The 25,520-nt window shown below is 50.9% G+C and overlaps 1 protein-coding gene across 1 annotated transcript in view; it reads left to right on the top strand.

The window, feature by feature from the left end:
- Positions 1-25,520, top strand: part of ALOX5 (arachidonate 5-lipoxygenase) — a 74,671-nt gene that overhangs the window by 20,298 nt on the left and 28,853 nt on the right. Inside the window, exons 4-8 of the mRNA XM_080641178.1 lie at positions 3,487-3,609; positions 13,311-13,417; positions 14,199-14,371; positions 18,393-18,539; positions 24,946-25,149. Coding sequence (XP_080497304.1) covers positions 3,487-3,609; positions 13,311-13,417; positions 14,199-14,371; positions 18,393-18,539; positions 24,946-25,149 — 754 coding nt within the window. The remainder of the gene's footprint in view (positions 1-3,486; positions 3,610-13,310; positions 13,418-14,198; positions 14,372-18,392; positions 18,540-24,945; positions 25,150-25,520) is intronic.

The following is a 25,520-nucleotide window of genomic DNA, read 5'->3' on the forward strand; positions in this document are numbered from 1 at the left end:
GTTGTTGACTTGACCCTGGTGAGGGGCCTGCAGGAGGCAGCCAATTGATGTTTCTCTCTCAACATCAATGTCTCTCTCTCCCTCTCCCTTCCTCTCTCTCTAAAAATTAATTTTAAAATCTTAAAAAAAAAATACTGACAAAAATCCTTTCCCAACATTTTATAATAATTTTCAGTCCCACCAATTATCTGTGAAACTATGCTTTTACCCATACTTTTGCCAATACTTGGTGACATTGGTCTTTTACATTTTGACGAATTGCAACTCCCTGAGACCCACTGCCTCCCCTGCACGGGGAGCTGAGGCTCTCCGTGTCGTCGCCTCCGCTGGGCACTGCTAGGGAATGGAGCGTGGCTTCCCTCTGGCCTGTGCACAGCGTTATCATTCGTCTTCCATGGCTTTTCTCTCAGGGGGTTTTAGTTCTTCATTTTCTAAACTACGCATATTGTTTCTCCTTTATAACTGTTGGGCTTCATGCTTTGCTTAAGAAGGCCCTCCCACCCCAAAGTAACATAATACTAGATTTTTGTCTAATACTTTTACAATATTGTGGTGGTGTTTTGTTTTTTTTTAACTGTAGGCCTTTATTTCATCTGCCATGTATTTTTACATATGGTGTGAAGTAGGGGCGAAAGGTCTCCAGTATCATCTATTACCTAATACATCCCTCCCTACTGCCCTGGGCCACACCCACAGTAGCCAGTTCCTGGGCTCAGCCCCACTTGTAGCCACTGACCTCGTGGTCTGTGAAATTTGTTGAATCTCTCTGTGCCTCAATCCCACAGTCTGTGAAATGGACGAAATAACAGTCCTGCCTCATAGGGTTTTTGAGAGAATTAAATAGGTTAAACCACGAAAACACATAGAAATGGTATTTGGCACATAGAAAGCACACAGTAAATATTAGCTATGTAGGTATTAGAGTCACATATTTTCTTGGGTCTGCTTCTGGACTTGTGTGTTACTTTATTTTTTTTATGCCACAGCCCAGCCCCATTTTCTTATTCTCATATCTTTCTAACATATGTTACTAGTTGCTGTGTTATTTCACCATTTTTTAAAAGGTTTTCATGATGGGAACTCTCTGGGTTACATATAGATTGTCATGTGCCAGCATTTAATGACAGTCCATCTGTCCACCTAGGACTTGGTGTGTCCTTCCACCCGCCGAGATCTCCTGAGATGTCCTTCAACAGAATTTTCAGTTTTTGTCATGCGGTTCTTACTCCTTTCAAATTACTTTGTAGCCAGGAAACTATAGCTTGCACAGTTCTGAGTTTTTCTCTTTGTAAATAACTATTGCTGCATAAAGACAAATTACTCATTTTTAAATATTTACCTTGTATTGACACCTTACTAAACTCTTCTATTGGCAGTCATCATTTTAATAAGTCTCTTTAGTTACCTAGTTATTTGATCATATTACTCAAATGATGATAATTTTGTCTTTTATTTTTCACTAGAGGCCTGGTGCATGAAATTCATACACTCGTGGTGCGGGGGGGGGGGGGGGGCGGTCCCCTCAGCCCAGCCTGCGCCCTCTCACAGTCTGAGAGCCGTCAGGGTATGTCTGCCTGACATGGGGAGCGGGCCTAAGCTGGCAGTTGGACATCTTTAGCACTGTCGCCAAGGTGGTAGAGGCTCCTGCCACTGCTGCTGTGCTCGCCAGCCGTGAGCCCAGCTTCCCCCTGTGGGAGCGCACTGACCACTGGGGGGTAGCTCTTGCGTTGAGTATCTTCCCCCTGGTGGTTAGTGCGCATCATAGCGACCGGTCATTCCGCCATTCGGTCTATTTGCATATTAGCCTTTTACTATAGAGAATGATTTACACCACTGATACATTGTTCTCATTGTGTGGCTGAAATTCCCCAAAACAAGTACTAGTAGTAATGATGAACCTTCTCTCTGGGTCTTGATTTTTGAGAAAATACCTTTGATATTTTTGTTTATTTATTTGCTTGTTTGTTTAAATTAGACTTGTTCTTATTTTCAGATGAACACTCTGTACTATATTTAGGAACTTCTTGGTTCATTCTAATTTCATTTTGTCTGCCTGAACTTGTTCAATGAATTTCCTCCGAAAGGCTATGTACTTGCCCCACACCCACCTACTCTCCTGCCCTCACCAATTATTGGACTTAATATGAGAGGCTTAGATGATGATCTAAAAAAAAAGTCTGTAAACACTTCACACTGTCTTCCATTTTTAGTATGGCAAGTAAGGAAACTAATGATAGTTTGGTTATCTTTCTTCTTCCAGAAGCTTGTGAGTTTGTGGGAGCATCTCTCTCTCCCTTCATCCCCCCCTTCCTCCCTCCTCAACCCTCACCTCTCTCTCTCTCTCTCTCTCTCTCTCTCACACACACACACACACACACACACACACACACAATACTTTATTGCTGAAAGTATTACACACACACATTCTTTTCTCCAGCACTTTGAAAAATAATCAGTATATATCTAGGTAGCCTTTTTTCTGCCAGGACTTAGAAAACAGAACATGCTCTGTGATGTGATTGCTCTAAGAGGGACCACAGGTGGGTATGGGGCAAACACATGCCCTTTCTGTACCTGTGACTCTGAGAGGCTTCCGGGGCCAGCACCACCACGAGAAACAGGAGAGGTTTTTGTGACGGTAAAAGGGACTCAAGACTTTTAATAACCAAAATCTCAAGTTTTACTTTCCTCTCATAAGAGAGATGTAAAAGGAAGGAGAATTAGGGATATAAATGGAAAAGCTGAAATCTCAGAATGTAGATTTGGGCTTTTAAATAACTATAAGATGGTGCTCCCTGCTCTGAGGAAACTGATAGGGTTTGTTTGTTAGGTTTTGTTTTTCTCTATAAACCAGAAGAAATGTAAAATTTCCAAAGACCACACGAATGTCCAGGGCTGCGGGGGAAGTTTCAAGGAACCAGGATCTGAGAACTTTGGCGGGAAGGTGCATGGCCTGTTTTAGGGGACCTGCTTTGATGATAAAATCCCTGCACCTCCTATGGCAGCTCTCTGTGCCGTGGGAGCGGTAGGCTCAGCCACCCTCCGCCCACGGACCTACCACGCAGGCATCGCCACTGTGACCATCGCACGCAGTTCAGGGTGCACTGAGCCGCGGGTGGGACCTTGGACGCCCAGGCCTGGCAGGGTAGCCACAGGTGCCTACCAAGGCAGCTCTGTGCCTGGGAGCGCCCTGGGAGGCCTCGCTGCTCAGTGCCCCCTCTTCTGATGTTTTCTTTCAACCCCTTACACAGTGTGCAGGCCTACCATTCGCTGCCCCTTGGCTGTCAGCGCAGTCTCGGGTTCAGGGCCTCAGGCCTCCCGGGTGATGCTCAGCACAGTGGCTGCCGAGGACCTGGGGAGGGGTGCAGTTCCTTGCTGGATGCACATCAGCTGCCATGTGTTGACCTGGGGGAGGGCATGTCCTCAGGCACAGGGGCGGTCTTTGTGCTGAGGCGCTTAACTCAACGTTCTCCTTTCACCTGTCAGGTGGATGGAATGGAACCCTGGATTCCCCTTGAGCATCGACGCCAAGTGCCACAGGGATTTGCCTCGCGACATCCAGTTCGATAGTGAGAAGGGCGTGGACTTTGTCCTGAACTACTCAAAAGCGTAAGTCCAGGTGGGCTCCAGGACACTGGGCAGCTCCTCCGCTGGCCAGGGCTGCAAAGGGGTTGGGGAGCAGCTCAGCCCGGCCTCTCTTTCCAATGCTTCTGATGGAATCTTGGTCATAGAGTGGGTTCACAACCCAGTCACAGGGTATCCTGTATGAACAGTTACAACCTGAAGACTCCTGACACCGGACAAGGCTGTTTCAGCCCAAAGCGGGGTTATTTTATTGGAATGCCCAGCCCCAACCCAAGTCTTATCCTCTCCACAGCCAGCTCCAGGGGAAACAGTATGCAAGCTGTCCCCTAGGGGGCAGGGCTCTGCCCTAAGAGCGGCCACCATGCCAGCGCTCCCTGGATTTACTTTTAATTTTTTTGTTCACTCTTTATTAAATATTTTATTTTATTGCAGCAAATAATATAGTTTCTACATTTCTTTTTTATTTTTTTAATCTTTACTGTTGAAAGTATTACATATGTCCTCTTTTCTCTCCCATTGACCCCTTATAATTCACTCCTACTCCCCACCCCAGGCCTTCACCACATTGTTGTCTGTGCCCATGGGTTTTGCATATATGCATACAAGTCCTTTGGTTGATCTCTTCCCACCCACCCACCCATCCACCCATCCACCCATCCACCCATCCACCCCGCTTTCCCTCTGAGATTCGACAGTCTGTTCTATGCTTCTGAGTCTCTGGATCTATTTTGTTCATCAGTTTATTTTGTTCATTAGATTCCACATGTGATACTTGTCTTTCTGACTGGCTTATTTCACTTAGCATAATACTCTCCAGGTCCCTCCATGCTGTCTCAAAGGATAAGAGATTCTTCTTTTTTACAGCTGCACAGTATTCCATGGTGTAAATGTACCACAGCTTTTTTATTCACTCATCTACTGGTGGGCACTTGGGCTATTTCCAGATCTCAGCTATTGTAAATTGTGCTGCTATGAACATAGAGGTGCATATATCCTTTCTGATTGGTGCTTTGGGTGTCTTAGGATATATTCCTAGAAGTGGGATCACTGGATCAAATGTCAGTTCTATATTTAATTTTTTGAGGAAACTCCATACTGTTTTCCATAATGGCTGCACCAGTCTGCATTCCCACCAATAGTGTACTAGGGTTCCCTTTTCTCCACAGCCTCGCCAGCACTTGTCATTAGTTGATTTGTTGATGGCAGCCATTCTGACAGGTGTGAGGTGATACCTCATTGTCATTTTAACTTGCATCTGTCTGATGATCAGTAACTTTGAGCATTTTCTCATATGTCTCTTGGCCATCTGTATGTCTCCTTTGGAGAAGTGTCTGTTTAGGTCCTTTGTCCTCACCCTCTCTGGTGTTATCTCACTATGGGGCCCAGGAAGGCTTCACAGCAGGGCATCTGGCCTGGCCTTGCTCCTGGCCAAGGAGACACAGAGAAATGGGGCAAGGATGCTGGGGCAGAGAGAGTACCATGTGTAAAGTCCGGATGTGGCTGAGCTTGCTCACAAAAACAGATGAGTTGTGAAATTTCCTGATGGCATCAAAGGAGGAGCACCTTATGTGTTTTCTCACTATCACTATTTGCAGTCTGAAGCTTGATTTCAGGAGGTTAGCAGGCTAATAAGGGAATGTCCTCTTTAAGGGAAATTGAGAAAGAGCTTCTTTCCCAGCAGAGCAGGACAGTGCAGAAATGTGACTGAGTTTGGGAGCATTGACCAGCCTCCTGCCAGGACCAGGGTGTTCGGACCCTCACCCACTATGCATTTCCCATCTGATGAGATTGGATGGGTAGCTCCTTGGAGGGACACCTTCTCCCTCACCCAGACCCCAGTTACTTTCCTGGAAAGGCAGCACCAGAAATGCTGCCAGGAGCTGTGGTTGGCCACTATGAGTCTGGATTTGCAACTTGTAAAGGGAATTAGAGCTACACTGCAAAAGCTGGACTGGCGGCCTTGGAGGGTCACATGAGAGAGCCCAGAGGTGGGAAAGAAGTTGAATGAAGACAGGGATGAAGACAGGGAACAGGAGAGTAGGGATGCGGTATGGACCAACCTGGGATCCAGTTGGAATTCAGATCACAGTGGGGACAGGTTGAGGGGAGAACCCAGATTGATGGGCATCTGGCTTGTAGGGAAAGTAGATGATTCTTTAAAAGGAAAGCTGAGGAAGAAGAGGTTTGGAGGGGAAGATGAGTCTATTGTGGGGGCATGTTCAGCTGGAGAGGCATGTGCAGCCTCTGCTGGTGGGTCGGGTGGGCAGTGGGACATGCAGGCTCAGGGCTATGCAGAAAGGCTTCCGAAAGCATTGAGGCGAAGCAAGGTTGGGAGCCTGCAAGGGACAGGGGATGGGAGGCAGGAAGAGGACTGTGAGTGAGGCTGACAGCAATAATTTACATCCACCCCTGCTCCAGCCCTACACCAGTCACCCAGTGCTTGTTTGAAGAGAGACAACATTATTACATAAATTACAGCTCCTTAAAAGAAGCTATTGTGTGTGGGGAGAGCTGGCCCCTGAAGTGAAGAGCAGGGGCCTAGAGAGAGGACATGGATGGGACAGAGTTCTAGGGAGGGAAGAAAGAGATGGGAGCAGGCTGGTGAGGCCTGGGGATGGGGCTCTCCAAAGCTCAGAGGGAGCAAGAGAGGGTAAGATGAAGTGATGGAGAACAGGGGCCTCGAGAGAGCTCATTCTCTTGCTTTGGAAGCCAAAGCCATGAGTATTTTGGTTTGTTTGTGCACAAACAAAATTCGTACACTCGAAGGGTGGTCCCTCAGCACGACCTGCACCCCCTCGCAGTCCAGGCCTAAGCTGTCAGTCAGACATCCCTATTGCTGCTGCGGAGGCGGGAGAGGCTCCTGCCACCACCACTGTGCTTGCTAGCCATGCACCTGGCTTCTGGCTGAGCAGCGCTCTTCCTGTGGGAACGCACTGACCACCAGGGGGTAGCTCCTGTGTTGAGCATCTGCCCCTGGTGGTCAGTGCACGCCATAGCGAGTGGTTGAGTGGCCGTAGCATATCATTAGCATATTACGCTTTGATTGGTGAACAGCCTACTGGACGACTGGACACTTAGCATATTAGGCTTTTATTATATAGGATACTAGAGGCCTGGTGCATGACATTTGTGCACGGGAGTGGGGGTCGCTCAGCCCAGCCTGTGCCCTCTCACAGTCTGGAACCCCTTGGGGACATCCCCGAGGGGTCCTTAGCGCTGCTGCTGAGGTGAGAGAGGCTCTTGCCACCGCTGCTGCACTCGCCAGCTGTGAGCCAGGCTTCTGGCTGAGCAGCGCTCCCCCTGTGGGAGTGCCCTGACCATCAGGGGGAAGCTCCTGCATTGAGTGTCTGCCCCCTCGTGGTCAGTGCATGTCATAGGCACCCGTCGTTCTGCCATTCGGTTGAATTGCATATTAGCCTTTTGTTTTATAGGATATATTTATATATATTTTATTGTTGATAGTATTACAGATATCTCCCATTTTTCCCTCCTTTTCAGCCCCTCCCCCCTCCCCAGGTCTTCACTACCTTATGCCTATGTCCATGGGCTATGCATATAAGCCATGAGTTTTTATGGGAAGAAGACCCCACCTCCATCCCCCTCCCAGCTCAGAAACAAGTGGGCTCCATGCCACCAAAGCACTGATAGAAAATGGGCTTCTCCCCCTTCACTTCACAGATGTTAAGCCCTCGTCTTCTTGCAAACTTTAGAAGTCATCTCCGCCTTCTAACTGATGCCTGTATACCAATCCTCTTTACCTCTATTGCATCTTGTTATGAAATAGGAGCTCTATCCCATTGAAAAAAGAAATTTGTTGGGAAAATGTAGGTGGGGGAGGGGAGGTCAGAGAATCTCATCTAGAAGTTAAAGCTAAAATTTTTTAAATTATATTTGCTAAAGTAGCATTTTTTTCTCATTTTAAAATGGGTCATAGAATAAGAACAAGAGTTAACAGAAAGCCTCAAGTAGCATTTCCCTGAGAGAGGTTTTGCTCTACAGTCAGTTTAACTTGAAAATATCACGACCCTTTCGGTGGTGTTACAAGCTGCAGCTTGTATTGGAATCCCCTGGAGGCTTGTTAACCCCTGGATTTCTGAACCTGCCCCAGGTGTCTGATTCAGATGCCAGGCATGGGCCTAGAACCTGCATTTCTAACAAGGTCTGGGGTGCAGAGGCGGCTGGCCTGGGGACCACACTGAGAACCCCTGCTCTAGATTTTAAGGCCCTGAGAAGCCCTGCCATGACACCTGCTCGATGTTGTTGTCCCAATGCTCTCCAGACTCCTCCGAGGGCTCAGGTTGGGGAACCGGGGTTAAGGTGCATTTACCTTCCCCCCTCTTCATCTTCCTCTCTTCCTCCTCTGCTCCTCAGCATAGAGCACCATTCCTTCCTTAAGCCTGCCATAGAATTAGAAAAAGAAAATGCTGATTCTCGCCTTGAAACAAACTCAGTAAAGGAGGGTGCAGGTTTGACTTAACCGTGGCTGGGTTTTGTGAGGCTCATTTTAGGACAACTGGGCTTCTCCTGGTCACTGTGTGGCCAGGACAAACAGCCATGTTTCCCAGCAAGGAAACATAGGTCCAGATGCCGTCCTTCAGACAACCCTGTGGCGTGGGCCACCGTGGAACATTCCACAGATGCTGATAGATGGGCTAAGAGAGTTTGAATTCCCAGTACGCCCCAAGTGATGCCAATGTCGCTGGCCCATGGACCACGCATGCAGTACCAGGTTATTGTTGCTTTCCGGGGGGTGGGGGGAGGGTCATCTATTAATCTATTAAAATTAGCAACAAGTATCAACTCATCTCTACCCTTTAAAAGCAAAAGGCTGCCAAAACCGGTTTGGCTCAGTGGATAGAGCGTCAGCCTGCGGACTGAAGGGTCCCAGGTTCGATTCTGGTCAAGGGCACGTAACTTGGTTGCAGGCACAACCCCAGTAGGAGGTGTGCAAGAGGCAGCTGATCGATGTTTCTCTCTCATCAATGTTTCTAACTCTCTATCCCTCTTCCTTCCTCTCTGTAAAAAATCAATAAAATATATATTTTTTTTAAAATAAATAAATAAATAAAAGCAAAAGGCTGCTTATTTAAAGCCTGGCCAGCTGGGGTTGATTCAGACTCCAGCTGCGCCATCTTGAGAGAGTGACGTTTTTGGACCTAAGTTTCCCTCCTGTAATATGAGCCCCATCTTGTGTAGCTGGTAAAGGTGTTAGGAGCCTTGCATGAACTCGTGTATGCGGTGTCCCCATGGTGACGTCTGGCACCCTGTAGGTGAGCTTCCTCTATCTCTCTATTCTGGGCACTTAGGGGACATTCTCCTCCATTCTGTGTCTCCACTGCCTGTTTGCCAGCTCTCCTGGGCCTCCCCCACCCAGGGAGCAGGTGGAGCAGGAGGCACCTGCTACTCTGCCTTTGACACCTGCTTATTGAGCTTCTGGGGCTGGGGGGAGGGTCAAGATGAATCAAAACGGCCCCTGGGTTCCAAACCAAGAAGCTCTCAGCCTGGTGGGCAGGGGCCATGGAGACCTCTCACAGCAGCAGGTGGTGGGTGTGCTGATTGTCTCCTTGAGACAAACCCAATAAAGGAAAGGGCTCTGGAGAAACGCGGGCAGGGAGGCAGTCCGCCAGGACAGCATCCGAAAGCACTTCCTGAGAGAGAATCCCAACCTGCATTTGAAGATTCACAGGAGTTTGCCAGTCCGCTGGAGGGGCAGAGGGGGTGCATTCTGCGCAGGGAGAACTCGGGGGACTCAGGAGGGCCAGACTGGGGCCTGTGGGGCTGGAGCTGCAAGGGGGGTGGGCCAGGAGCCCAACCTTTAGCAGGGGAGTGTGGTGGAGGTCAGAACCATGGGGGTCTGAAGCAGGGACAGGTCCAAGGGCTCAACATTCTGCATGTTAGTGTCAAGAAGCAAGGGGTGGGATGTCTTCTGCAGTGTGAGGGAATGACTCAGCACCGGAAACCGGGGTGGCTGCCCTCTGAGCTCCAATCCCAGAACCCCCAACCTGGCTTCTGCTCACACAACTCCAATCCATTCTGCCCTCCCTCTGATGGAGCCCAAGATGAGTGGCTGCGCACAAAATTTTGTGTGTTGGCCCTTTAAAAGGGTATCTGAATTTCCAGCTCTCTCTCTCTAGCAGACAGCAACCCTGATGCTTTTCATAGCCAGATGTTATGTGGGCACCTTTCTCAGTTCTGGTGCTCTGGGATGCGGAGCCCAGCTTGGGGTTCCATCCAAGGCTCTTTTGTCCAGACCCCAGCACATGGGTTGGGGGCCCCAAGACCATTTGGTTAAACCCCTTAATGGTCTGATGGGGAAAGAGCACCAAACCCGTGCCTGGCAGCCTACTCTGCACTCAAGGTTTTTGATAGAATCCACAAACCCAGGGCCTGCTCTGTGTCCCTGAGGCTGATGTCATAGCAGTGTCATTCTGCCCACGGCTAAGCTCAGTCCTGCCTATGCAGAATTGGAACTCATGGCTGAAGTCACCAAAAAGGCTTTCCACACTGGGCCTCTGCCTCTGGGCAGTTGGATTCCACAGCATTCTGAGTAACTGTAATGACCCATTTCCTCCGAGCCACCTGTTCTGCCTAGATCAGTGGTCGGCAAACTCATTAGTCAACAGAGCCAAATATCAACAGTACAACGATTGAAATTTCTTTTTCAGAGTCCAATTTTTTAAACTTAAACTTTTTCTAACGCCACTTCTTCAAAATAGACTCGCCCAGGCCGTGGTGTTTTGTGGAAGAGCCACACTCAAGGGGCCAAAGAGCCGCATGTGGCTTGCGAGCCGCAGTTTGCCGACCACTGGCCTAGATCAAGGCCAGCCTTCCTCAGTAAGCTTTGCACCCTGCCCTGTCCCCAAAACAGCAAAACTGAAATGGAAAATGAAGAAGCTGTTAGGAGGAAAGAAGCAGGGAAGTAGAGGAAACAAGAGCTCCTGCCTCTCCAAGGCCAGGCCAGCAGCTCGCTGTAGTTATCCACCTGGCTGTGCCATTACCTGGCCATGTTATTACCTGGCTGTGTGACCTCGAACAAGCTGGGTGCCTTCTCTTGGCGCAGCTTCCTCTTTTTACAATAACAGATCTTTAAGTCCCTTGTATCTCAGTTGTCTATAAATACATAGAAAAATTTATCTCTATGGAGCCATGCAAATATTTTCCTCCTAACTCCACTTCTTCCTGGATCTAAAGCTTCCTCTGAGCACTGCCGCACCCATCCTGTTCCAAGTTCAGAGACCCAGCTGGAGAGACTGTGACCACTCCCAGTGGGGAATGACTGGACTGTGGACTGTGACTCATTCCCAGTTCCCCACACGGTACAGTGTCCAGGACCTCTTCCCTGGACACCAACTGGCACTAGGACAACCTCAGGGCTGTGGGGACTGTAGGGACTTGGAAAGGCCTCTCCTTCTTAGAAACAAGTCCTTTCCACACTCAGATGCCACGTGAGATTTTTTCCTCTAGCTTAACTAGGGCTTTTGTACCCAGATATTTACTAACAAGGAAGCTAGAAGAAGATGGTGAGGGAAGAGGTAAATAGCATTTTTGGGCCTCAGCAGCTGCCTACTGGAGTGGAGGCTGCAACAAGCATGGGTGTCAGACAAGCATGGCTGTAGAACAAGCATGGGTGTAGGACAAGGATGGGTGTAGATTAGAACAAGCATGGGTGTAGGACAAGCATGGGTGTAGAACAAGCATGGGTGTAGGACAAGCATGGGTGTAGGACAAGCATGAGTACAGAACAAGCATGGGTGTAGGACCAGCATGGGTGTAGGACCAGCATGGGTGTAGAACAAGCATGGGTGTAGGATAAGCATGGGTGTAGGACAAGCATGGGTGTAGAACAAGCATGGGTGTAGGACAAGGATGGGTGTAGATTAGAATAAGCATGGGTGTAGGACAAGCATGGGTGTAGGACAAGGATGGGTGTAGATTAGAACAAGCATGGGTGTAGGACAAGCATGGGTGTAGAACAAGCAAGAGTGTAGAACAGAATGGTTGTATGCCAAGCATGGGTTCAGAGCTCTTCCTTCCCTTTGAAGGGCTGGGATAAATGATAATGATTCCAGCCATGGACTGAAGGATGCCTCCAGCCTTATTCTCCAGTTTCAAGATGCTGAGCCCACTGTGTGGCCGCGACTGCCCTGTTGTGCTCCAGCACCTCTAGGCATCACAGCGTCACAATAACTGCAGGCAGCTTCAGGATGATGGAGGCTCACAGAGGTCACCAGCTTTGTGGCCTCAGGTCCTTCTCCTGAGCAGCGTGGCTCGTAGGGGTCCCAGGGCAATCAGTCCAAAGCAAAGGCATTTGCTAAACTGAGGCAGATCCAGAACGGGAGTCTGCAAGCCAGGTTCACTCTGACAAAACACCCAAACTTCAGTCCTTTCCTTCCGCTGGTCAGGGAGAGCCTGAGGAGGCCTCCGGACTCTCACACCTTCCCCTGACAATGCTCAGACAAAGACAGCCCACTTCCCTGGGAGACAGTCCTAGGGGAGTGCTGGGCCCTACTGGGGTGGAGGTTACTGGCTCCCCGGCTTCTGCCACCCCCTCAGACCATGCTCAATGCTGCCTGGGCCCCTCTGGTGCCAGGGGCCCGGGCTCGGCACTGAGCAATGCAGACCCGCCTTTTAGCTAAGGCAGCAGGTGCTCACACAGGTGCGTGTGCATGTAACCTCCTTCAGTGCTGCCGAGAGCATCACAGGGCCAACCTGGTTTGGAGAAGGGGCAGCTTCTGTTCAATTGAAGGAGGAGTTGGGGCACGCTGGGGGAGCCTTCAGGGTATACTCACCCCATACGCTCAGGAGCAGAAAGAGGGATGCAGGGTGTTGCAGGGCAAACCACACGTGCAAAGGCCCTTGCTTGAGTCAGGGCGCACAAAAGACAGGGCACGCAAGGAGGCCTGAACACTGGAGACAGCAAGCACTGCCAGAGGGGAAGGAATGGGTACCGGCTTGTTACTCTCAGCCATGTGTGTGCCAGAGAGAGAAACTGAGGCAGAGTGTGTCACCATGAGCATCAGGCAGATCTCCCATACCTCTGCTGTGCCTTGCTGGGAATCTGCGGGGAAGCCTTGGAAACTCCGTCCTTCCTCTCCACCTTTCCCATGCCCATCCCATACCTGCCTCCTCCAGGAGCCCCTAGGATGGCTCAGAGCTCGCTCCTTATTGCCTACAGCCTGCACTTTTAATTTATCAAGCGCTGGACCTGGGTTATTTTGCTATCCTGTGTAATGAGCACTGGGAGACTGTGTCCTCCTTAGCACCAGGCACAGAGCCAGGCTTCAGTAGAAAGTAAACAAGGGTTAAACTCAACTGAACCACTAATCCCTCCAAAATCCAGGAGACTCGGTAGAGCAGCTTCATAGGCAATTTGTCCCCTGTCCTGGAAGCTTGCACTGAGAATTAATGAAGGCATGAGTGTGTGGACGGAAGCATGCACGCGTGGATGGAAGCATGCACACACAGGATTGGAGGCGCCGCACACAGTCCTCCATGGCAGGCAGCCAAGTTCTCACCGGGGAGATGCAGGAGGGAGAGCATCGGGCAGGGGTGCCAGTTTCTGTCCTGCTTCTGCAAGGAGCTCCCCGCAGGAGCTGCCCTGGGCACGAGTCCCCACTGCCCAGGCAGGATCTATTCTAGAGGCTCTGTAGGCCAGGGTGTGAGGGCTGTGCGGGGAGGGCAGGCCTCACCGTGATGCTGTGGGTGATGCTGTGCCCTGCGTGCAGGATGGAGAACCTCTTCATCAACCGCTTCATGCACATGTTCCAGTCGTCCTGGAGTGACTTTGCCGACTTCGAAAAAATCTTCGTCAAGATCAGCAACACTATTTCTGGTGAGTGTGCCTGTGGGGCTCTCGTGGTGCTGGGGAGACTGCCTGGCAGTGGGAAGGGCCGCCCACCCTGCTCCAGCAAGGCTGGCCTGCCAGGCCCCGCTGCCCAGGCCTCCCCTCACCCAGGCTGCCACCCTGCACTGGGCTATGTTCTCTAGCGCTGCACATTCCGTATTCCCACCAACAATGCATGACGGTTCCAGTCTCCACATCCTTACTGTTGCCTTTCGTTTAGCTTCGTTTTGTGTAAGACATCCTGACAGGTGTGAGGTTGTTTTGATTCCCTGATGGGTCGAGTCACTGAGCATTTCTTCATACACCTGCTAGCCATTTGTATGTCTTCTTTGGAGAAATATCTGTTCAAGTCCTTTGCCCATTTTTTAATTGAGCTATTAGTCTTCTTTTGTTGAGTTGTATGAGTTCCTTATGTATTTTGTACATTAACCCCTCATCAGATATATATATGCTTTGCAAACACTTTCTCCCATTCTGTAGCCTGCCTTACACGCTGCTGATTCCATTGCTGTGCAGTTTTTTAGGTTAATGCAATCCCATTAGCCTATTTTTATTTTAGTACTTGAGAAAAGGGTACCCCAGGAAACTTCTAAGGGCCAGCCTCAAGGAGGGCAGGAGGTGCCACGGCCTGACCCAGTGATGGGCAGGGGGCGGGCAGGTGGAGCCCCGGGTCAGCCAACTCTCTGGTGCCTGGGAGAGGGGACCCGGCAGGGCCCAGGCTGCCCCCCTGAGATCTCAGGCAGTGCCACGATTCGCTTCTCCTCCTCAGAGCGGGTCATGAATCACTGGCAGGAAGACCTCATGTTCGGCTACCAGTTCCTGAACGGCTGCAATCCCGTGTTGATCCAGCGCTGCACCAAGTTGCCCGAGAAGCTCCCGGTGACCACAGAGATGGTGGAGTGCAGCCTGGAGCGGCAGCTCACCTTGGAGCAGGAGGTCGAGGTAGGACCTAGTTGGCTGCAGACAGTGTCCAGGCCAGAGGCCCAGCTTAGATGGCCCGGTCACACTGTCTGATAGAAACCACTTCCTGTTGGCCAGCGCTGATGGCCTGAGGCCATCACCCTCAGGTTCCTCTGCTGGGCTAAGGGTGAGAGCTGCCCCGGGAGCAGCTGCTTCCTTCCCCTGGGCATCCATGGGTCTGCCTTGTCCAAAGCAGGACGAGGAACTGACGGGATGTGGCTCCGTGATGCTTGGGTCTAGGAACATAATGTCAATATTTTCAATGTCAATATCAACAATTCAGAGCTCCCTCTGACTTGAGCCCGTAATGGGCCAGGCATCACATTGTTACCCACCTTGCAAAGGTGAGAAAACTGGTAAAAGGAACAACTTGCAGCAGAACAAAACAAAGAAGAATACGTGAAATTTTTGACTTTCTAATTTGAAATGTTGGTGTCATCTGCTTCTGCCCTTGGCCGCCCCCAGTTCTCCCCCCCCCCTGCCCCCCGCACCAGCCCTTGTTCCAGTCTTCACCTGAGGGTCCATCCTCTTCAGTTCCAAGACAAACCTAGTCTCAGCCTCCATGGTGGGTCTGGCGGGACTCAGCGTCAGCACCTTCCTTGCTGAAGACCGAACCCCAGGAATGGCCCTTGGTCCCCCAGGTGACTCATGGCCTTCTGCTGTGTCCAGTCACCCATCTTGCTTGCTTAGCTCACCTTGGGGCCCCGGGCAAAGAGGGATGGTTAGCGCCACCTGTGGACAGATCTGCCAGCCCACCCTACTCACCTGCCTCTGGAGGGCTGCCTTACCAGATGCACCCCAGGAAAGGCCCCTGCCCAGGGCAAGCAGTCCCCGCCACCCCGCTTCCCTGATCTGCCCGGCCCCCAGATACCACCTGGTCACATGGGCGGCTGACAATAACCCATGCCCCATGCAGGCAGCACAAAGCAGCTCCCCCTGTAGATCAATTGCTGGGCGTGTTAACTTGAGTCAGTGCTTAGGTTTCAAATCAGAGAATCTGAGAACTCGAAAGGCAGAGAATCCTACAACTGGGAGGCACTGAGCAGCCTGCTGTGCACCTGGCACCCCGGCAGGGGAAAGCCTCTGCTCCGGGTCCCGGCCATCTCCGGGACAGGTGGGTTGTACCCATCTTTGCCACATGGTCATCTTTCCTTTGAGCGATGGTCTGGACCAGGGGTGGGCAAACTTTTTGACTCAAGGGCCACAATGGGTTCTTAAACTGGACTGGAGGGCCGGAACAAAAGCATGGATGGAGTGTTTGTGTGAACCAATATAAACTCAAAGTAAAGGAGCGGAGGGGAGAGCAAGAGAACCCTCTGCTCTTTCGGCTCTGCGGGCCGGATAGAACAACCGAACGGGCCAGATCCAGCCTGCGGGCCGTAGTTTGCCCACGGCTGGTCTGGACACTCAGCTGTGGTTTGGTCCTGAAGCAGTAGTCTCATAGCCACCACTGACTGGAGTCATACACACAAGCCACCCCATCCCCCACAGCACGATTCTCAATCCCCTGAAGCAATCACTAAGGCCCTGACAAGGATGCTGACCAAACGGAGAGGACAGGGCATGGGACAGGCAAGAGCACCCATGTCCACAGCGGAATCCTAGAATGAAGAACTGGGAGACAGGGCTGCCCCCTCACCTTCCAGAAGGATGCCACCGCAGCCCAGAGAGGAGGTGGCTCGGGATAACAGAGAAATGCCCCATCGCAGGCCCAAGTCCAGGCCTCGGGCTCCCAGGCCTCCGGCTCCCATCACATTAACTAACCTGGGTCCTGTGTAGTGCTCACTGATGGGCACATCTGCTCTGAAAGTCCTTGTCCAGCCCATCACAGGAGCTCAGACAGCCCTGTGACCCACCAGCCCCCCTGTCTCCACCTTCTTCTCCAGGGGCCCCGAGGAGTCCTGCCACACACTCTCCTGGAACACCCATCTGCCCTGGTTGGCCAAGTATATGACCCCCAACCCTGTCCCACTCCTGCCCTGCATGCATCACAGCAGATGCTCAGAGCTCATCGCTGGTGCCACGCGACCACGGGGCCCTTCACATTCACAGAGGAGGAGGATGGAAGCCGGGCTCTGAGTTCTCGGGTCCTGGGTGCCCCTCAGCCAGGGTGCAGTGGCCACTGCGACCTCTGCGGGCGGAGCCGTGCACACGCAGCTCCCCTAAGCTCCTGTCGACCTGACCCCTTCCCCCGCTGCCCACTCCATCACTCACTGGAAACGAGAAAGGCCATTACAGGACAGTCCTAGGTGTGAGGTGCCGCACAGGGAATGTCGGCAATACTATTGTAGTAATATGGTGTCAGGCAGGTCTAGACTTATGCCAGGATCACTTTGTAAGTTATACCTATGTCTAACCACTATGCTGTACACCTGAAACACACACCCACACATGCAGACACACAAGCACGCACACGCACACATGCACGCACGCACACACAAGGAAGGCTTAAGAAGAGCTGCTTGCCCCCTACCCAAACTCCCAGTTCTGGCCTGACTGGCCCGCCTGTGCTAAGGAAGCCGGGACACTGGGGCAGGCAGGGGTGCGCTCTAGAGGACTCAGCGGAGCCTGAGAAGGGCAGTGTTCTGCTTCCCCCAGCCCAGGCACATTTGTTCGGCAGTGAAGCAGAGTAACTACAGAAAGGGTGCCCATTAGGAATGCCGGCCTGTGGGGCGCGGCTACAGTGTTTTGGACAGGTTCAAGCCTTGGACTAACGAGAGGGCACAGTCCTCTCATGGCCACGTGCAAGTCCCGGCTTGGAGGGCAGAGCCCTCCCAGCACAATTATAGCCAACAGCTGTAGTTGTAAGCTTGAAGCTAAGGTCCGAACAGGTGGCCCCACATGCCTGAGTGATGTGGGCTTGATAGAGTTCAGGTGCATGTAGTTGAGTAGGATTGAAACGCAGAAGAATGTTGTAAACATCTTGACCAAGCCCTTACTTTGCCTCGTGGCATCTGCTATAAAATAAAGACACGGCTTGCCGAAACTGGTTTGGCTCAGTGGATAGAGCGTCGGCCTGCGGACTGAAGGGTCCCGGGTTCGATTCCGGTGAAGGGCATGTACCTTGGTTGCGGGCACATCCCCAGTGGGGGGTGTGCAGGAGGCAGCTGATCGATGTTTCTCTCTCATCAATGTTTCTAACTCTCTATCCCTCTCTCTTTTTCTCTGTAAAAAATCAATAAAATATATATTAAAAATAAAATAAAATTTAAAAAAAATAAAGACATGGCTTGTGGGGTGCAGCTCTGTCTCTCAGGAAGCAGCGTCCCACTGAGACCCAGCTTTCATTCTCTTATCTGTCCTTTCTAAGCCTTTCAGCCACCCCCACTCAGGTTCACCCTTGACCGTGCCGGTGCGGCACACCGGCCAGTCAGTGAACTCACTCCACGTGGCCCTTCCCACCATGCCAACAGCTCCGACAGGGTCACTGAGCCCACCACTCCTGCAGACCCCCAGATCCTGCAGCTCCTCTGGGCCCCAGGAGAGCACCCCCAGCCAAAGGCCCTGTCTTGACCCTGTAGACCTCTGCCTGCCTCTGTAGACCCCACCCCTGCAGACCCCCCTGCAGAATCTCCCACCCCCAAAGACACGCCCCCTTTCCTGCTCTCTCCCGAGGGTGACCGACAGTGGAGTTTGCCTGGTTTTGTATCTGGAATCCTACAGGGGTACTCTGCTATTTTACTCATCAATTTTATCTAAATGCTATCTGCTTTCTTCTTATTACACTGTCCCCCTGGGTGGCCTTTCCACATTTTCCTTAAGGAGCAGGAGACTTCGTACAGCAAATGTAGATGGGCACTGCCCCTCCCTCACCCTGTGAGGAAGCCTCTGCAACCTGGAGCTCCTGGCTGAGTCAGCCTCTAAGCTGGGGCACAAAGAACCACAAATCTCCACTCTGCTGAGCAAGGGGCCTCCAGAGCTGCCGTCCCTCCCTCTGGGCCTCATTCCAGGGCCCTTCTCTGGCTGACACTGAATTGGATATATTTCCTCTTGCTTCCTGCAGCAAGGGAACATCTTCATCGTGGACTTTGAGCTGCTGGACGGCATTGATGCCAACAAAACAGACCCCTGCACACTGCAATTCCTGGCCGCTCCCATCTGCCTGCTGTACAAGAACCTGGTCAACAAGATGGTCCCCATTGCCATCCAGGTAGGCTCTGCCTCCTCCATTCCTGGGCTTCACCCTCAGCAGACAGGGCTCAGGGAGGCTCACTTGAACCTCCAGGAGGAGGGGCAGCTCTGCCTGCGTCTCCCAAGGAGGAGGCAAAAAGCTCTACCAGGCAGGCGGGAAACAAGAACCAGGGCTTCCTGCCAGGCGTGGGGAGCGCTGTCCACAGGGCAGGGAGGGCCCCACTACCCAAGACCCACTTGAGAAATTCCTGGCAAGATGAGCTGTCTGCAGAGGACCTGCCCTGGGATAACACACTTCACTCCAACCCTGGGCAGGAGCCCCAAATCATAATGTCAACAGGGGCCAGGCAGGCGAAGCTGTGACATGAGCGGGACACTGAGCCCTGAGAGGCAGCATGGAGCTTGGGCCAGGAGACATGCAGGCCCTGAGGCCTTTTGGGGGGAGGTGGGTGGGACAGAGTTTCATCTCTCCCCTTCCTGGCTGCCGTCTGCCTCCTCACAGCACCAGGATCTGTGACACTGTGGAAGCTGGTGTCCAGACAGCAGGAAGCAACACCAGGTGGGACCTGGCAGAGGTCCTGGGAGTGGGCTGCCCAAGGGCCCATGGTGGACAGGCTGACAAGCATTCAGCAAACAGCACTTTGAGCCAACCCCGAGCCAGACATTGGTGCTAGAGACATCATAGTCACTGATTTTGCCTGGTGCTAACCACATGCCAAGACTGCCCCTAAGGGTTACCCATGCAGTCCACAATCCCTTATCCTCAATCCTGAAATCTAAAAAGTTCTAACACTGCTAGGTTTTTCAAAAATTGGCAGCAAATTCATTGGTAGCAAAACTCACTCTGAACCAATTAAAGGCTTTGTCCCTTTCAATGTGAAATTTATATGTCATTGCAGGAATCTATACTAATAAAAGGGTAATATGCTAATTAGACTGGAGATCCTTCCAGACAAAACCACAGTGGTGGGGGCCAAGGCAGAGGTGGTTAAGGGCAATCAGGCTGGCAGGGGAGGGCAGTTAGGGGAGATCAGGTCGGGAGGGGAGGGCAGTTAGGAGCGATTAGGCCAGCAGTGGGGAGCAGTTAGGGGCGATCAGGCCAGCAGGGAAGGGCAGTTAGGGGTGATTAGGCCAGCAGGGGGCAGCAGTTAGAGGCAATCAGGCTGGCAGGAGAGGGCAGTTAGGGGTGATCAGGCTGGCAGAGGGGGGGACAGTTAGGGGCAATCTGGTCAGCAGAGGAGCAGTTAGGGGCATCAGGCTGGCAGGCAGAGGCAGTTAGGGGCAATCAGGCAGGCAGGCAGGTGAGTGATTAGGAGCCAGCAGTCCCAGATTGCGAGAGGGATGTCCGACTGCCGGTTTAGGGCCCCCCTCCCGTGCATGAATTTTGTGCACTGGGCCTCTAGTACTAATATATTTGATTATAAACTATATGTTGCCAAGACCTGGGTGGGAGAAAGAGGCGTCACACAATGAAGTATGCACACTGCTAAAGACTTAAAAATCCTGCGTGCTGAAACATTTAGTCACCAGGGGTTCCAGGAAGAACCTGCCTCTAGTCATGTAATCATCGCTACAGCCCAGCAAGGGAGGTGGACACTATTGCTAGGGACTGTTTATGTCAGAGAGGGAAACTGAGGCACGGGTACGCACAGTTAGCAGCAAAGCTGGGACTCACGCCAGGCCTTCTGGCTTCAAGTCAGTGCTCCCCTGTCCCCAGCCCCGGGGCATGTTTCCTGCAGGAGTGTTCCAGCCATCACCAGAGAGAAGCCCTGTGCACGGGGTAAGGGCCAGGTGATATAAGAGGAGTCAGCAGCAAGGAGAGCAAGGAGGGGCCACTCCCACTGGTGCGCCCCTGACACAGCTGGTGCTCCAGGGCCCTCGGGGTGGCCTGGGGTTGGGGCCTGGATTGAGGCCCAGCTCTGCCACTTGCTTACAGGCCGTGGACCTTGGGCAAGTCACAGGATGTTCTTGAATCTCTTCCTGCTCCTGACAATGGAGACTTTGCATATTATAAAGAACCATGAAAATGAAGGCCAGAGAGTAATACATTCAAAGCCTGGTTTTGAAAAAAGCCCCTCATGAGGCTAATGAAAGAATAAAAAGAGCAAAAATATACAAGATTGGACAGAAGAGAAAGACGATCACAGATTTTTTAAAAGAGTAATGATGTGGCAACAAACTTGAAAACCTGGAGGAAATGGATAAATCCAAGCAAAACACAAATTACTAGAACAAGTTGTAGAAAATAGGCCAATTTCCAGATAAGCATCTAGAAAGCTGGTTAAATGTCTGGACTGGTGAGAGGCCCTGTGATGAGGGCTGAGTTGCAGGCACCGTTAGACGTCGCCAGAGTTCCCGAGGGCACATGGCCCCCACGACATGCTTCGAGGCTGGCAAGGCCTGCTGCAACGGGCAGGCTCCAGCAGAGCCACGGGCATCCAAGTGACAGATGAGGTTTAAGAGACTCTGACAACGGTGTTTCATGTTAACAACGAAGAGCGAACACAGCAGTGTAATACATGACCAGTTTCTCACAACCAAGCGAGTTTATTCCAGATGCCTCTGTATCAGCCTAATTCACCACGCCTATACGGAAAATATTCTGGTTGTACCAACTGAAACCTAAAGGAAATGTAATAACACAACTTGTGAAAATTAAAATAATAATAGAAAGAAATTACCTCCATATGATGAAGTCAAGAAATACCATTCAAAAAATGGTAATCCTGAGGCCATTTCCATTAAAATCAGAACTAAGAATGCTTAATGAACAAAGTAGTTAAACTAACGGAAATAGATACAGAGGACAGACTTACAGCTGCCAGAGGGGAGGGAGTTGAGTGAAAAAGGTGAAGGGATTAAGCAAAAACCAACAACTCATAGACACAGACAACAGCATGGTGATTACCAGAGGGAAGGGGGTGAAGGGAGATAGGAGAGGTTAAAGGGGATAAAGGATGATGGAAGGAGACTTGACTTGGGGTGGTGAACACACAGTACAATATACAGATGATGCATTGCAGAATTATACACCTGAAACCTATATAATTTTATTAACCAATGTCACCAATAAATTCAATAAAAATGAAAAAAACAAAAACATAAGAATGCTGATATCACCATTGTTATTTAACATAGTCCTGGATGTGATAAACAAGAAAATCCTATATAATAAAGAGCTAATAAGCAAATGGTCATTACGCCCTCACATCATCACGCCCTCACGCCATCACGCCATAACTGCTCAGACACTCAATACTGGGGAGAGAGGAATGGGACCTCTCACAGCCAGGCACAAATGAGCTCGCGAGAGAGGAATGGGGACCAGCCAGGCTGCGGCCCGGGAGAGGGACAAGCCACCTGCCCCATGGTCCTGGGCACCAGTGGTTGGGGCTGGGGCCCGGGAGAGGGACAAGCTGCCTGCCCTGTGGTCCCGGGCGCCTGCAGCTGCAGCCCAAGCAAAGCTGCCCACCCATGGTCCCCTGAAGCTGTGGCCAGCCCGAGCAAAGCCAGCCTGGGTCCTGGGTGCCTGTGGCCAGCCAGAGGGAGGGAATCCTGGGTCCCATGTGCAGGGCAAGGCAGAGGTGGTTAGGGGCAATCAGGCTAGCAGAGGAGCAGTTAGGGGCAATCAGGCCAGTAGGGGAGCAGTTAGGGGCAATCAGGCAGACAGGCAGAGGTGGTTAGGGGCAATCAGGCAGGCAGGCAGAGGGGTTAGGAGCCAACGGTCCCAGATTGCGAGAGGCAGTTGAACATCCCCCAAGGGGTTCTGGATTGGAGAGGGTGCAGGCTGGGCTGAGGGACCCCTCCCCCCGTGCATGAATTTCATGCACCGGGCCTCTAGTAAAATAATAAACATGTAAAAAAAAAAACACAGAGAAGACTAACTATATTTTAGTGGACTTAGAAAACCTAAGAGACTCTAATTTTTTAAAAAGCTACTAGAATTAGTAAGTTACTTTAGCAAGGTGTCAATAAATGTACTCCTCAAAAACACCATTAGCTTTACTCCATGCTAACAGTAATAAAATATATTACCCATATAAAGAATGTAAATATCTCATTAGTAATTTTATATTATTTTTATGTTGAATGATAATATTTTAGATATATTAGGTAAAATAAAATTTTATTATTAACATAAATTTCACCTGTTTCTTCTTACTTTTATTACTGTGGCTGCCTGAAAATTTAAAATTCTATTTGTGACTTGCATTATTTTTCTATTGGACACTGCTGCTTTTGAGAGAAAAGCAGAGAAATTGCCTTCCAAAACCTTTAGTATGACCTTAGGTTTTACTAAAACCTTGAGGCACCCACTCGGTGCTGCCCTCCCCTACCCCCCATGGCAGGCAGCTCTCCTGGGTCACTGGGCTGTAGCGACACTGAGCTGAGCTGAGCCCCACTCAGCCCCAACCCTCACCTGCTACGGCAGCTGGAATGCCACTCCCCAGTCTTCATTGTCATGGTAAATGTCCCCCCTCCAAGACACCTGTCCTCCTCTGAAAGAGGAGTGATGAGCGCCTACCTTGCAGACTCACATGACATCATGCCGAGGGGTCCTGAAGCTGAGCAGTGTGATGAATGCTGTGACTACTGGCATGGGCACAGCTAAGAACCAGTGGCCTGGCGAAGGGGAGGGATGAAGGGAAGGGTCCGATGTCAGCGGCCAGACCATGGAGTTAGGGGCTTTCTTTTCAGGGATTAGGAGGTGACTGAATATTTTTTAAAAATTGGCATAACATTGCTATATTGTAAATCAGCAAGCTGAACATAAGACGCCTTAATAAGCCAAATTAATTAGTAATTAAGAGTCTTTATTACGCTGGCGGGCTCAGAGGTATATTGTTTCCAGAGCCTGAGCAAAAACATGGAGGAAGCTTTCCCTTTTTATATTTTTCCAGTCCTTTGTCTCCCAAATATGGGATTTTACTTCCAGATCTTTCGCGGGCTTTGCAAAAAGCCCATGTGCTGGGATGGGGCCGTGAGACCATATCTCAAGGCTTGGCCTGGTGCCAGCATTGATAACTCTGTCTGGGGTGTGGTTTATGGCCTCTCTAAAATGGGAGTAGTATTATTTTCCCTATTATTTAAGCAAGCATGTTTATAGAAGCCAAGAATAGCCGAGTTAAAATTTCAACAGCAGTTTTTACAAAATAGAGGTTACTGGAACAAGATGACCTATGTTTCAACATGATTTCCTTTTTAGAAAAAAATATCACGTTGGCCCAGTGTGGAGTACCAACTGGAGAGGGAAGACAGCCTGGTCTCCACTAGGGAGGCACTGGCCGGAGGTCTGGGCTAAAGGGACAGTGACCTGGGACACTGCATCATGAGGGGCTCAAGCCCTGGGGATCGGAGGCGGGTCGGGGCAAGCAGGGAGCCAGGAGCAGGCCTTGAGGCAGAGCCTCGGGACAGCAGCATTTAAGGGGAGAGCAGAGGAAGGGATGGTGCAGGAGACCCAAAGGCAGCAGGAACCAGGAAGGAGTGAGCCAGTGGGAAAGGCAAGAGGGGTGTGGGGGCCGGTGGAAGACCCAGCATGTGCCCTGAGCACTGAAGGCTGGTGCCTTCACGCCCTTATTCACGGCCCCCATAGCCTGTGAGCTGAGCAGATACTGTCCCCTTATTCCAGATGGTGGCACCGGGTCTCATGGAGGCTCAGGAAGTTGCCCCAGGTTCCACAGGTAGTAAGCAATGTAGCTGGGATGGGAAACAAAGCCCCCTGAGCCACCTGCTCTCCCCCAAGATCCTCCCAAGATTCAAAAGTCCCTATTTAAAAAAATCCAATCAGAAAAAATGTATGCAGCCCTATGTTCATAGCAGCACAATTTATAATAGCTAAGACCTGGAAACAGCCCAAGTGCCCATCAGTAGATGAGTGGATAAAAAGGCTGTGATTCATTTACACAATGGAATACTATGCAGCAGCAAAAAAGAAGGATCTCTTACCCTTTGAGACAGCATGGAGGGACCTGGAGAGTGTTATGCTAAGAGAAATAAGCCTGTCAGAGAAAGACAAGTATTAGATGATCACGCTCATATGTAGAATCTAATGAACAAAATAAACTGATAAATAAAATAGACGCAGAGATATAGAAGCTTAGAACAGACTGTGGAATCTCAGAGGGAAGGCGGGGGGTGGGGGTGCAGGTGGGAAGAGATCAACCAAAGAACATGTATGCATATACTGTATGCATAACTCATAGACACAGACAATAGGGTGGTGAAGGCTTGGGGTGGAGGGGAGGAGAGAGCAAGCTAGAAGGGGTCAATGGAGAATAAAAAGGAATAAGGAATATTTTCAACAATAAAGATTTAATTTAAAAAAGGAATACAGATTCCTCTGGAATTTCCTGAGCGGCCGGGCTTTCCAGGAGCTATGGTTTGGAATGAAAGATTAAGCGTATTTTCTCTCTTCTATGCACCAGCTCAACCAAGTTCCAGGAGACGAAAACCCCATTTTCTTTCCTTCGGATGCGAAATATGACTGGCTTTTGGCCAAAATCTGGGTGCGCTCCAGTGACTTCCACATCCACCAGACCATCACCCACCTCCTGCGCACACACCTGATGTCCGAAGTGTTTGGCATCGCCATGTACCGCCAGCTGCCCACCGTGCACCCTATTTTTAAGGTATAGCAAGCTACTGCCTTACGGGGGTGGGGGGAAGGGGAGAGTTTCTGGATGTGGATGGGCAGGAAGGAGGGATGGGCACTGACTTCCCCACAGGCCTCGCTTGGAGGCCAGAAGACAGGGATCCTAGAGAGGTGTTCTGGGGGCAGTAATGTGTGCTGAGCGCCTGCTGGTCCCTGAGGACACGGGCCTGGGGCCTGACAACCTGGTGGCCCAGCAGCAAGGCCGCATTTGAAGAAGCAAATGAGATGAGCATGACCCTAGTCTGAGCCCAGGTGGCAGCCCCACCACTGACCCTCTGTCCCTGTCAGCACTGACTGTTAAGTTGGCTGCAGGCTAAGAATATCCCCACCTGCCTCAGTTTCCCCATC

Source organism: Plecotus auritus (genome assembly GCF_963455305.1).
Source record: "Plecotus auritus genome assembly, chromosome: 9".
Lineage (NCBI taxonomy): Eukaryota > Metazoa > Chordata > Mammalia > Chiroptera > Vespertilionidae > Plecotus > Plecotus auritus.